The sequence below is a fragment of the Lactuca saligna genome, chromosome 1 (genome assembly GCF_052625555.1).
Source record: "Lactuca saligna cultivar CGN05327 chromosome 1, ASM5262555v1, whole genome shotgun sequence".
Classification (NCBI taxonomy): Eukaryota; Viridiplantae; Streptophyta; class Magnoliopsida; order Asterales; family Asteraceae; genus Lactuca; species Lactuca saligna.
Window position 1 is genome coordinate 73,850,243 of NC_136417.1, and position 14,744 is coordinate 73,864,986.

The 14,744-nt window shown below is 33.9% G+C and overlaps 1 protein-coding gene and 1 long non-coding RNA gene across 2 annotated transcripts; one reads left to right on the plus strand and one right to left on the minus strand.

Annotated features, from left to right (window-relative positions):
• Positions 1 to 4,541: 4,541 nt before the first annotated feature.
• LOC145040031 (disease resistance protein RUN1-like) lies at positions 4,542 to 12,003 on the minus strand. The gene is made up of 5 exons (XM_078988030.1): positions 11,396 to 12,003; positions 6,562 to 7,687; positions 6,140 to 6,463; positions 5,169 to 6,059; positions 4,542 to 4,972 (listed from the first exon to the last, which is right to left on the minus strand). Exons 1-5 carry the CDS (start codon positions 11,911 to 11,913, stop codon positions 4,547 to 4,549), a joined length of 3,285 nt encoding a protein of 1,094 aa, XP_078844156.1. The 5' UTR covers positions 11,914 to 12,003; the 3' UTR covers positions 4,542 to 4,546.
• On the plus strand, positions 8,783 to 9,886 carry LOC144999564 (uncharacterized). Its single transcript, XR_013660911.1, has 3 exons — positions 8,783 to 8,939; positions 9,271 to 9,428; positions 9,769 to 9,886. It is a non-coding gene; the product is annotated as an uncharacterized LOC144999564 (long non-coding RNA).
• Positions 12,004 to 14,744: the final 2,741 nt, after the last annotated feature.

Genomic DNA, 14,744 nt, shown 5'->3' on the forward strand with positions numbered 1-14,744 from the left:
CATATGCCGAAAGCGTCTCAAAGGGAGAAAGCGTCTCAAAGAATGAATTCTGCTGTGGGGCTTAATCAAATGAACTTATTTAATTTTTTATTTCAAGTATTTTTACTCATAAAAATATCCTATTGAATTTAATTGCCTCATGGTATTTTCTTCCCTTGTACTCGACATGGAATAAAAGTTCATTAACTGTATTTAAAAATAATCTATAGAGTACACTGTAAAATATAAACTACAAAAGATTCATCCTTTTTACAATAATAATCTAAAATTTCTTATTCTAATTAAATTGGAAAAGTTATTTTGTTTATGACCTTTGGTTATAACAAGCTTTCATTATGTTTAATACAGAAAATAAAACAAAAATTTTTAAAGAAAAATCATTTGAATGTAATCTGTTCATTCCATTTGACCATTTTTATGGTCCAAACTTTGCATGTAATCTATTGAAACTTGAACCTCATCTGGTTATTGGTTTTTGATGTTTGGTAATTTTTTAAAATAAACCGATAACAAACCTAAAATAATAAAACATAAAAATAAAAAAAGTCACTTGTGTTACCCCACAATTCTTCTTACAAAAAAGGATGAAAATACAGAAAATAAAAACGATAAAATACAGAAAATAGTCAAGTGGCTGAATCAATAAACTGAACAAGAACTGCTACAATTATTATTATTAAAAATTGAGGGGTAATATTGACCTTTTGGCATAGTTAGTCTACAAAACTGCAGCTTTCTGAAGGATGAGGGCCAAATGGGAATTCGATTATTGCTTGAACTGGTTGCCCAAACCTTGGGTCATTCCTAAGCTCTGTCCAAGATCTCCCATTTGTGCTTTCATGGCCTATAAAGGGGCAAAATGGTCAAATTAAAAATATATTACCCCAAGGGTAAAATTGTACTTTTATATCATCATACAAACCTGTACACTTTTTTGATGCACATCTCTATATGCTTCTGTTATGTACCTCTCTTTTCTTTTCTATGACAAGAATGGAATCAGTCATTCCATTCCCCTATCAATTCCATTCCTTTGAGAATAATGGTTTTATATCATCATACAAACCTGTACACTTGATTCAGTAATTGTAGTTTTTCCACTTAATTTGTCTTTAAGGAGTGTCTTCACTTGTTTGAGTGCAAATTCTGTGATTGGTTTTGCTTCTCTAGCTCCTTGGTAGTCAACAGGAGGTTTTCTAGGGACAAATACTTTAATAGTTGAAAACAGGATCAAAGTTGTAGCAGCAAGGATAAAGGCATTAAAGTTGGATTTCTAACTAAAGAGGAAGTTGATCATGTTTATGTATTAGTCGTACTTAATCAAAATGGGGGCGTATTTTTTTAGTTATTTGATTTTGTTTCTAGTACATCTCATTGACCGTATTAGATGCTGCAATTGTGTGTATTATATTTATTTATTCCTTTATAATACGGGTTTTTTTACAACCGTATTAGATGGGGGTGTACTCTATTACCAATTTTCCAGTAGTGGTGCGAGTACCTTCAGTTTAGTTATTTTACAATATTGAAGTCAAAATTACACATTCTGTAAGGCCTTTGATCATAATTTTTCAAGAGGAGGATGTTATACCTCCTCATAGGTGCTCCTGCCAATTAAGTCAAGTTTCCTTCATTCTTTATCACTAGTATTCACAACATTTTTCTTATCTAGCATGTTGATTGTGTGATTTTCGCTATCATGCAGAATACTGATAAATCTATAACTGATCAAGTATCACTTCCGCGCTTCGTGATTTTCAGGTCTAGTTTTAGAAACATTTCATCAACAAAATTGGGAATCCACTCACGAAGCAATGTGAGACTTGAACCAAAACATCCCACTGAGGCACCAACAAACTAGCACCCCGAGGATCTAACCAAACAACCTACCCAAACAGAACCTGAATCTTGGATGAAAGACAAAAGGACTCGTAGCTAGATTAAAAGAAAATCATGCAACACACAGTTAAGACCCACTCAATATCGGCACAGCACATAGTTAAGCCCTCTGTGGCAACTTTCAACTGCTCCATTCGTTCAGCATCAGCAGCCTCCAGCATGACAATCTTTTCTTCCAACTGCTTCTTTTCAGACTCCAACACCTCTAGTCTACTCGCAAGTTCAGATTTGGACTCTTCCAACGAAAAATTCATTACGTGAGCTTCTTCTCTTAGAGCTTCTGAGTGCTCCAATTGACTTTCCAAACTCCAACTCATAATGCTCGGCTTCAATTGTCCTCGTATTATTGAGATACCAAGAGCGTTGTTGCTCACAGGTCCCCTCAGTTACATCAATAGCTTTTACCTTTATCAATACACAGTTCCTTCTCAACATAAGAAGGAAATTCCAATATCTGCTCCAGATCCATAAACTGGCACCTCTGACGGCTTCTAGATCTCAAATTCTGGTTATCTCACATCATTAGCAGTCTTCTTTTTACCCTTTTGAGTTCGTTCCTGAAGAGCTGGGCTACGATGACTTCATGTAATCCACCTCCGCATCATCTTGTTCATCAGAAGAACCAAGCTGGAGAATGTTATCTAAATCCCTCATCTTTTTCAAGGGGAAAGAAAACAGTTGCTCTCCGTCAGGACCTACAAAAAAAATAGAGATTAGAAATAGTAGAACTACCATCGAGTAATAATGACTTTCAGTAGCTAGCATGACTAGTTGACTACTTTGTACATGAATTTCCACCATTAGTAGGATATACCTTCGAGTAAACAATCCAGATATTGAAGAACACTAAGATTGAACGGAGGTAAGTTATCCTTGCACCCATGACTATTTTCTTCCTTGCCAATAGAACCTTCATCATCAGATTTGAATGAGATACCACTGCTGTTGTCCCCAACGATGGTATTCTTCCCTTCTTTCACAAAGCCATTGTCTTGTTCCTGCTCCAGTGTTAAAGAAATAATGGTATATTTAATCTTTTTGACTTAGGAAATGATATTATGTATATTATATCTATTAAAAAGTTAAACCTACTTGCAAAAACTGATTAATCTTTATCAAGAAATCCCCTCGAAGATAAGGTACAAAATATGAGAAAGTGTTCGGTTCTAAAACCCCCGGTCAAAAAAAATACAGATAGGTACAGAGAATCTTCCCCCAATCGACAAGATTTTGGGACAAATTTCCTTTAAGCCCATCTATGATGGCCTCCAATTATACATCATAAGGGCATCCACAATGCATTGAAATCCATAGAGTTTAATGGATTGCCACATCATCATTCTTAAATTCATATAACTCTATTATTGTTTTCTCTGCAATGCATTGAACTCTACAAAGTTTAATAGAATGTTACAAAATATAATTTATAGTAAATATTTAAGGATTAAAACTTTTCTTTTTCCCGTTGAAGAGTTCAATGACCATTGAACTCCAAATCCATTGAATGCCTTATGCCAAGGTGGCATCTCACAATGGTTGAGTTTCATCCATTGAATGACACATGGACTTGCCACCTCATTCAACTCTCCCATTGAACTCACCATTGTGGATACTCTAAACAAGTACACAACAACAAAGCAGATAAGCAGCCACTTTACCCAGGGGTCAAATCCATGGTAATGGGTTTTACCCATGGATTTCCTTTGATTCAAATCATTGGTAAAATTAATGTTAGCTGGTTTTTTTCTTTTTCTTTTTGTCAATTTCCAAGCATATATTTCAAGGTTATAACTCCTTTTATTTTGTTACATCACTAATCAATATTTAAGAAGTTTGTTTGATAACATATTGAATTGGTTGTGCATGTGTGCCTTTTTATTCAAGTTGTAAAAACGTTTGGGTATATACAGAAATATACCTCAAGTGTGTGACCATCTATGTCGGACTTCTTTTGGGGGAAAGCTCTAAACCACATTTGCTTTTCTGATAAAAGAGATAAAAAGTAATATGTTAATTATAATGCGCATACATCCACTAGTAGCTAGGCCTCACAATGATGACTTTGAACCTGATCTAATCCGATCCAATATATTTATGTGATCCAACATATTAAAAAACTTGTCAACAAATCATCCTATTTAGGCAGATCAAAACATAGTGTCTATTCATTATCCACCAGGGTCGATCCATTTAAAAAGTAAAGGAGAACTCTAAGTTTCTATATTCGATAAAAATGAACTTATATTTTAAAAATTGATAAAACCAATAATAAAAGTCTTTGTTTGGATCAATGATCCATTTATTTAAAATAATTAGGTTTTTAAATAACTCATGGATGTTGTTGGATATATAGTATTGTGGGTTGCCTCATTTCCAATTTTCCACTATGTTCTTGGTGCATAAAAAATAGATAAAAAGTAATACGTACGCAAGGCACAAGAAAAAGTAATTTTAATAGTAACGACATCTACCTTTATAGACTGCACCATTTCCAACAAATTCATATAAAGAATTGTCAATTGCAATGTCGTCCCGCTCATATCCTCCAAAGTCTAAGATATATTCTCCTGTTGTTAACTGAAATCCGGAGAGATCTCCACCAATGATATGATTCCATGACTTGTAATCACCCAAAACATCTTCTTCTTCATCCTTTTTTTTTATCATCATACACAAAACTCACCCCACACTCCTTCCTAGATCCAATGTCCACTTTTCCAGTTATAGTAACATGATCACCAGGTTCCATCTCATTTATCCCGAACATCCAATGGCTTAGCAATATAAGACACTCTCCATCTACTTGGAATTCATTAAGAGAAGTCGTGTATATCCAGGTGAGGTTCTTTGTTGTATTATTAATTTTAATCGTTGGCGAAGTACAAACCACTGACACATCTGGAGAAAACAGATCCTGCAGCATCTCTACAAAGCACAAATTCAATCCCCTGAGATTGAAAGGAGGTGATGGGATGGTAAATGATATTGATGGCCCCTTGCTTCGTTTTGTAATCCAATTCGGTTGCTCTTTCCCCATATAATGCGTGGTGAATATTCCGAATTCATAACACATCTGTCATATATATATATATATATATATATGTATATATATATATATATATATATATATATATATATATATATATATATATATATATATATATATATATATATATATGTATGTATACACACACACTAGGTTATAAAATGAGCAAAAATCATATAACTATATTCACACAAATGAAGATATATAGTTAATTAGAACAAACCTTATTTTTAGATTCTTCTGGTTTTTTATCTGCAAAAAAAGTTTCCATGCACTTCTCGTAAGGAAAGTCTGGATTAGTCCAGCCCAAACTGTCTAATAACTTTTCCTCAACAGCTGTCATTCGTTCAATTTTGACTATGCCTTGGATATCACATGGAATTACTATTTGTTGTCCAAGCATTCCCAACCTAAGTGGGGACATTTCTGGATCAAATACAACTTTTTGTAGCCAGCCATCAATAGAAAGGAGGTTCAAATATCTTAGTGTAGGTGGAGGATACTCGACTGACGTCAGCATGCTACAGCCAGCCATATGAAGTAGCTCAAGTCTAGGAAGGCTTCTCACACAATTGGGCATGGAACTGATAGGATTGTCATCTAAACATAACTCTTTTAACACGGATAGGCAACTGAAGTCCATGGGAAAGGATTTTGTGGTCAAATTATTATTTCCAAGCCACAATTTTACTAAAGATAATGGTAAATTCGTAAAGAACTTGGAATCTGTTGGTATGGAGTTCATAATTGCGGAGAAAAATGTTTCTGCGTTTATACCAATTTTGTTTACCAATGAATCCATGTCCATAACCTCGATTTGAGGACCGATTCTACAGCCCTCTAGCAATAATGTTTTAACCTTCTTTAACATGCATATGGTTCTTGGAAGTTTTCCAAGCTTGATGCAGTAGCTCAAATTAATATGGACAAGTTCAACACATTGCTGAATTGATTCAGAAATCTCCAACAAACCAACGCAATTTGTAACTATTAACCACTCAAGTGCAGGGAGCCCGTCAAAACAGTCCAGACTACAAAGCTTTTCACAGAAACTTAAATTAAGAAATTTTAATGATCTTAGCAACCTTATCTCTTTTGAATGTGATCCAATCAACTGCTGACATGAAGATAAGTTAGAATAGTATTGAATTTGATCAACTCAACATGGAATAATAATAAAGACAGATGTGTTACCTTTTGCCTCTTCCGAGGTCGTTTTGGATTACTACAATAAATGTCAAATGACTCAAACTTGCTATATGACAAGTCCAGAGCCACTAGATTATCCATCGGTAAGTCTGAAGGTATCGACTTCAAAGGAAACCCATGTATACACAACCATCTTATTTTTTCAGGAAATTTCTTGTAAGTCCCTTTCATTTGCACATCATTAAGTTGTAGCAGTATTAGATTAACCATGTTACTCAAGGCATCCGTTTTCAACTCAATTGATCCACATGACTTCTCTTTCTTGAGCAATCTCATGTCTAGGCCTAGGCCTAAAACATTTTCGGTACCCTAAGAATAAAAGGAATGCAAAAGAATTAAAAAATGCCATCACCATGTATATATAGACGATACAAAAATACTCTGAACAAGTATACATGGCCTCTTACCTTTTGTTGTTTCAACACTTCGAATGACTCTTCATGACACCATAATCGACTTCGCATCCATGGCTTGTTTGGTGATTCTTCACGTACTACGTATCTTCCCATCTCTTGAAGCAACTGATGCATCATCAATATGTTATTCTCTTCAATGCTAAGAAGGCATCTGTCAAAGAGATTTGTGAACCCAAAACTTGTATTTATATTACATGCTTTTAAAATTGCTTCAGTAAAATATTTATCCACTCCAACAAAAAAACAAGCAATATGCTTAAACAAGTCCTTATCATTTTCGGACAGCAAAGAGTCGAAGCTTATTCTTAGTATATTATTTACAGGGGAACCATTTTCCTTCTTTAATGTTTCCAAGTGGCCCTCCCAGTAAGCTACATCTCTTTTATGCAGTGACCTGCCCAAAATTTCAAGAGCCAATGGATGTCCATCACAATACATCACAAGTTTTTCTAACACCTCTTCATAACCTGTCATGGGATCATTGGACATGAATGCATGAAAACACAGAAGTCGTCGTGATTCATTCGTATTTAAGCCTTGAAGAAAGTGCTTTGTATTCTTGGGTTTAACAGACCTTTTGAATAGTTCACAACTCTTTGTCAACCATTTGTTCTTTGTTGTTATGATGATTTTACTCCCTGCTTGAAAACCTTTGCTTCCAAGTAATGCATTCAATTGGTCGAGGTTATCAATATCATCAAGAACAAGAAACACCTTTTTACTGGCTAATGCATTTTCTATCATTGGGATGTATAGAGAAACCTCGTGAACTTGAATTGAATTTGGTTTAAAAATGTCATCAAAAAGTTGTTTTTGTAAATCAAGCAAACCATTAAAACTATTGCATCTCCTACTAATATCTCCAATGAAGCTGCTTGTGTCGAATTCATGAGAGTGTAACCAATAGACGTATTTGGCTAAAGACGTCTTCCCGATCCCAGCAATACCCCAAATAGTGTAAATGTCTGCTGTATGCGAGGATTCATCATTCAACCATGAAGTCAGAGAATTAATGGAATCGTCAATCCCAAAAAGTTGTGGCACAGGAATCCTTGAGGAAATACATAATCTACTGTAGATATCCTTGACAATTTCTTTAATAAACTCCGCCTCTGGCCTGAAACACGAGTTTAATAAGAACCGCAAAGAACAATCCAAATAAACTGAAATACCATATTTATAGATTTAATCTATGTAAAGAACTAAATCAAATTTATATCATATTATAAAGCTATCATGTTTAGTTAAGTTTTTCACATCAAACTTATATCATATTTGCAGTTCTTACCATATGCACCTGCTATATAAGGTCATAATTTTAATGTATAATAAGACCAGAGCCATGAATGTAATATAAGATATATATCTTTAGTGGGAAACCAAATTTTATTATGTTTCTAGAGTTTCATCAAGCTAAAATCTTGATGTGGCTAAGCATTTCTATAAACAACATGCCAGGTTATACTATACTGCTAGAAGTAGAAGTGTTTTTTCATAGTATTTAAAATACTTGTGATACAGTAATCGATGGTATGGTATTGAAACGGTAAGAATTATAATAGACTAAACTGAAAAAATTGTCCATGTGGATTATCGATTTCTTTAGTTTCGGTAGTCAAATACAGTTATTTCCATAAACGGTCCTTTTTCTCAATTTGATTATGTTCAAGGTCCCTCCGGTTAACACCATAAAATGAAATCTGTAAGAGTTGTAACAATTGACCATTTTTCCCTCATTGACGGTTGTGGTTTGTAATTTTCTTTGTTAGTATTTTTTTGGGACCAATTACCCACCCCTCATCTACATCACCTTGTCTTCTGCACGGCCTCACACCTTATTATTTGCTTATTGACTTATTCTTGATTGTGAGTTGATGTTTTATATGATGGAGATAATCTAGTGTGGAATCGTGTATTATTGTTATGATGGGGCGATCAATGGAAGTAGTCTCCCTAACCGCTAGTAGAATTAAGTTACCTACATCTAACCTCATCTTAACCCATTAAGTGGATATTGTTATTGTTATTGGTGTACTAATTAGACGTTAGGCTATTAACTTACAAACAGGAATTGCCTCAGGGCCGGCCCAATACATGGGCTACTTGGGCTTAGGCCCAAGGCATCAGAAATTTTGGGGCATCAAATAAGTCCAGCAATATCCATTATATATATAAGAATTTCCCATAAACTTAACCCACATATTATCTATTAACGAACCAGAAAGAAATCAGGGGAAGAAGAGGCATGAAACAATCAATCGATTAGTTCCCAACATAGAGAAATGAAACGTCGTGCCTAGAAACTCGTTGCTCGTTAGCGCTATTATCGATAGAGAAATCAATGTCTAGAATCGTCTTTGATACTAAAAGTAAGAACTGGTTTTTTATTTTCCACTTTCACTCTTTCAGTCAATCGATATTAGCTCTTTCTTGTATCTTGGTTTTTGATTTGTAGAATCGATATTAGCTCTCGAATTTCACTTTCAATCAATCGATATTAGTCAATCGATTCTTAATTTCCTATTTAGTGATTTTGTTGTGATTGTATCTTGGTGGTTGTTTTAGTTTTTCAGAAATCAAACCAGATTTCTCATCTATTTGTGCTAGATATTGTTGTTTCAGAAATCATATTTAAGTAAGTTTAATCTCGAAATCTGCTTTATTTGTTATCTATTTTATTTCTTCTACATCTGATTACAGTAAAAAAATGTACAAAGTCTCAAAGACATTGGATGGCATGATGAAGCCACACACAGTAACTGGAGGAGTCTTGTGTTAGTTCAACGAAATTTGATTGATTAAAGTCGTGTGGCTGTCTTATCGCAGAGCTTGAAAGAATCGTTCTCAACAAATCAAATGTAAGTTCTTATGTCTCGTGAAAACTGCCATCAATCATCTTTTAATCTGATTTTTGTGGTTTGTTTCAAGAGTTACGTATTAGATATTTCGATTTCTGATTTCTCTTCGACAGTTCTATTGTTTGGGTGAGTTTAATTTTTAATAATGTGACTTTAATCAGAATTTTGTGGTTTGTTTTAGAGTTTGGTTTCTGAATTCAATTTGGTCTTTTTATTTCTTACAGTTTTTGTGTAATTTTTTATGTAATTTCTTTTATACATGTGGTTTTCATTTCATGTGGGGTATTAGATATGGGCTTTTGTGTTGTCTTTTTACTGTTGATTTGTTGTTTGTGACCAGTCATTACAGGTAGTCCTTAAAGCATAGTGAAAAGTTGAAGCGTGGTGCTGTCACAAAGTATTTTTAATGTGTTATTCTTTGTTTTCTAGCTTTTGAAAATCCAATGATAGTTCGTTTATTGTTTGGAGCTCTTTTTTGAGGAGGTGTTCTTTTTTGCTATATATTTAGAACTTTGGGTAACCGGGGTGTTGGATAATATTGATAAAATGAAAGCAATTAGAACAAAACCTAGATAGTATTGCTTGTATAAATTTAATAAAACGAAAGCAACTACAAATACTCGTTAATGAGTATCATTTGTATAGATTTAACAAATTTAAAACAACTGCATCAACTTTTTACATATATAAACTTCACCCTAAACACTACAGACTCATTCAACGCAAATAGACTTGTGTGGTCTTGTCGAGGGCATTATTTTGAGGGCATTATTTTCTTGCCCTGGGCATGGAAAATCAATGGACCGGTCCTGGGAATTGGATAAGAGAAATTCACATGGGAGAGCCTTTTTTTTTTTTTTTATCAAATCTTGCCTAAAATTGCCAACCACTTCTTCTTTCTCTAAATGAAAGTGTTAATTCATCGATGTTTCCTTTTTTTTAAATTGTATCTCTCAACGTGTCGGTATCTACAAGCTTTAGTTATTAAGGTTTCACAAAAAATAAATAAATAAATAAATAAAAAACTTTGACACCAAAAAAATAAAGGGTGCAGCATTTTCTGCACCCTTTCTCTCCAACCCAACACCATGTTGTTGTAAACGAATATAATAACACCAAAATTTGGTGTTATACTACTCCCTTACACCCAAATAGCGTCAAACTTTCAAGTGGCAATTTATATCCCTCGGGTTATAGGTTTATACATTTATAGTTTATTTAATTAACTAGTTATACTTTAGATGTAATAATTATAAGTTGTAATATCCCTTATAAATTATATTGAAATTAGTTAATCATAAATATAAAATTTGACTTTTATGTTTCAAAACTGTTTGAAAGTTTTAATATTTTTTGTAAAATCAAATACTTAGTGATGAAATATTTTGTGCTAATCATTGTGTTTTGAATTTATTTAACAATTTAAAAACTCTGTGATAATATATGTTTTCTAAACCTATTGAAACAAAAAGGATGTCATACAAATTGACGAAAAGCTAATAATTAAATTGAAGGGGTGTTTATTTATTTTTTTTTTGGACAATTTGTGTAAGTTAAAAGGGTAATTATACTAGGAAAGTAGGAATATATTTTTTTGTGTAAAAAATGGTGTAATAGGTCGGAGATGAATTATTGTTTGCACCATTCTAGCGCTGAAAATGGCATGGGTTGTAGACTATCTCTAGAAATCTGGCGAGTAAACCAAGAGGTGGGAACAAAAAGAGTAGCAGCAGCCCACTGGCCACTTGGGTTCACATTAATTAGCAATTTATCCAATTTTAAAGTCCAATGCATTAATTTATCATATCATATATAAATAAAAATTAGATGAAAGATATTGGTCCAATTTAGCTATATTAGATAATATGTGTATTTTTCTGAAGTTTAAGAAACATGCATTCAGAAAATACGGCATTCAAATTTTATGGTTAATCAAACAAAGTTGAAGCAGTTAAGAAAGTGTTTACCTTCCCTTTACGTCCACCCCTTTTAAATCTGCAACTGCTTCAAGCGCTTTAATCCATCTATCCATCTTTTCAGCCAACTGACGTCTTTTCTCTGCATCTGGCTCAGCCCCAATGTTCTGTTGGTGTACAGCCATTGCATCTCCATAGGTATCTTGTTGCTTCCTGACATGGGTGGGCTCAACATAGTAAAAGACTGGGATAACAATTTGGTTGGATGTTATTCGTTGCTCAAGGATCAGTATCAATTCATTGAGACACCATGATGAACTAGCATAAGTCTTGGACAGCACGACGATTGAAACCCTAGATGATTTAATCGCACTCTCCAAGTCTGGCTTTAGGTCTCCTCCCGTTTCCATATCTTCATCATCAAAAAAGGTAGAGATATTGACATTCTGGAGGGCTTTATGGAGTTCATGTGTGAAACCATAACGAGTATCAGCACCCCGAAAACTTAAAAACACATCATATTTATGATCATTGGTAGATGAAGAAGATGATCCTTTTCTAACCATCATGAGTGATGGGAAGGTATGACAAATTTGAGACTAGATTTACAATCAAAATGAAAGTATGTAGTCTTTTTTTTTTATAGAGGAACTCCAAGAAACAACGGCTATTGATAAATAAACATGCATTATCTTTTCGAATTTTCCTAGAGATTTATAAGAAACTGAAAAAACAGTTTCCTAAAAAAATTGGGGTCCAAATTCTTGACTTTTACAATTTCAACATACCTATAGACATGAGCATCTATGAAGTTTAGGATATGTTTGGCAAAACTAGTTGGTAAGGGGTACGTCAACGTTGTAGCTTTTATTTGTGTAGAAATGTTTGGAAAAAGTAGTTGTAAGTTTTTAAAGGTGTAAAATTACATAAAAACTATAAGCTAGTTCATGAGGCATTTTGGATTAGAACTTTTTTGTTCTACAGTAAAAGCGTCAAACTTGTATTCCCAAACAAAGTTTTGTATTTAAATTTGAACTTTTTTTTAAGAGCTAAAAGCTAATAGCTCTCGCATTGAAAATATTACATATTCCTTGGATATGAAAATATAATAAGTTACTGTATTATTGTTTTGAATCTTCCTTAATGTCCATTAATCGATCTCAACCAAGTATTTTAATAAAGGCTAAATTACAATAATCGTCCACCGGGTTTATCACTTTTCATTAACATGGGGTAATACTTTTATTTTCTGCATATTTCATCCCTAAAACAATGTTCGATCACGTCTTTAGTCCCTACGTTGTTTAACTTAATGGACAGTCCAACTTTTGATCCATTTAGTAAGGTGCTGTTTGTTTTTCTAAAGCCAAAATGTCTGCAGTCTGCGGACCATATCTGCAAGCCTCTGCAGCAAAAGAGGTGGACCAAACGTCTGCAATCTGCAATAAGATGACTGTTTGTTTTTATACGTCTGCAGGCTGTTAAAATCAAATAAAGTTTAAATAAACCAATTTTTTTGAACTTAAAAAAGTTTTTAAACTTTAAAATTTAAATAATTTTATAATATTGAAATATAATTCATACAACCAAAACAACATTTTTTTAAAATTTTTTTTACAACATAAAACTATCATGTTTAACCTCATATAAATTTGTAAGCTAATGATGTTAAAGATAAAGTTTATAAAGTTTGATCAACAATCAAAGGGTGATTAAAATTGAAGTAAAATCACACTTTTGTTACAATTACATTGATTACAACTTTCAAAACACCAAAAATTGGGACTGTTTTACATGTAAACTAAACACAAAAGATGAATAGAAAAGAATCTTTGGTAGCATTTAAGAGTCTTAGCATTCCTTGGGAGAGATCATTGAGTCCAAGAAAAAAGATAACACCAAGTTAGATGTTCTTGATCGTATAACCAATGCAACTTGCAACAGGTGCTTGAAATGACTAGAAATAAATAACTTTGAAATAACTAGAAATAAAAAGTCTAGCATATTTGAAGACTTTAATCAAACACTTGGCGTGCTGTGATTATCAACTAATTTCTGCTCCATTTAGATCAATTCAACCATACATAATTTATCAAAATTGAGACCAAATATCATACTAAGCAGCGTAACAACAATCAAAACAATTTCAACAACCATATAACAAGAAAAAAAAAATCTGGTTTCATAATATATTTACCCAACAAAATTTGATTTCACAAGCCTTATTATTATTATTATTATTATTATTATTATTATTATAAATTAGAAACAAGAGGTGCAAGCCTTTCTTTTGTTTTCAGTGTATTAGAGAGTTTTTCCAACAACATTAATCCTCAATTTCATGTTTGAAGTGAAAAAAAAAACGATTACAAACCTGTTCGTTTGGTGGTCGTCGGGACGCCTGGGATCGGAGAAGAGTGCAGCGATCGGAGTGGAGGGCGGCCTTGGCTGGTGCTGATCGGAGGTGATCGATGGTAGACGAGCGGTGCTAGATCGAAGATGGAGCGAGGTGTCGACAGTGGGAAGTCTGGAAGATGGAGGCGGAAAAAAATGAACGCGTCTTTTTTTTTAAGGTTAAAACACTTAGCAGACTTTAGAAGTGGTTGGCCCATGTCTGTGTGGTGAAATGTTTGTGTGGTGAAGACCTCGCGCGGACCTTTTTATGTCTGCGGACTTTAGAAAAACAAACGCACTAGGGCGTTTGTTTTTTCTCCGCAGATCTGCGTGATCTCTTCTGTCTGCGCGGCGCAGACGCAGATATAAAGGTGAAACCGCTGCTACCAATAAAAAGAACTCTCTAGAAATCTTCTACTTAACCAAAATGATATGAAAAGTGAAACCGCTGCTACCGGTTAAGCTATGAGATTTCTCGATTCCCATGAATAAAATAAGTTAAGACTTCCATATCTTCAAATATAATCCCAAAAGACGAAAGTGCATAACACTAATTATAGTGTATTTCTATATCTACCACCTTCCAAACCCTAGATCCAAATAACAATATCAAACCCAAACCTTGAAACATAATAAAATAACCAAATGATAAAGACCACCAAGAAAAACAAATCCTTAATCGAAACTCATTATTAGAATTAAAAATCAAAGTTCCCATACTGACCTCTGCGATAAAGAATGCTTGCCTCATTGTTTTGGAATTACATCAGTCGGATAATGAGAAAAACAGATGAGGGCGATGGTTGAAAAGCTAATGCACACTCAGTGGAAAAGGCGATGGAGAAGGAGGAGGGCGATGGGGTTAGTGGTGGACGGTGTCCGGTGGTCAATGTGTGGGCAGCAGAGGATGACATTGACGAAGAGTTGCAAAAGGGGGAGGACTAAAAGCATGAGCTAACGCTCATTTAGGACGAAAATGGCAAATTTTTAAAACTTCAGGATAAAA

Excerpts from the sequence above, each read along its gene's own strand:
- LOC145040031 (XM_078988030.1), bottom strand. The coding sequence starts at position 11,913 with ATGATGGTTAGAAAAGGATCATCTTCTTCATCTACCAATGATCATAAA. Across the intron at positions 7,688-11,395 it reads GGGGTGGACGTAAAGGGAAG|GCCAGAGGCGGAGTTTATTA; the intron begins GTAAACACTTTC and ends CTCGTGTTTCAG. Across the intron at positions 6,060-6,139 it reads GACCTCGGAAGAGGCAAAAG|TTGATTGGATCACATTCAAA; the intron begins GTAACACATCTG and ends TCATGTCAGCAG.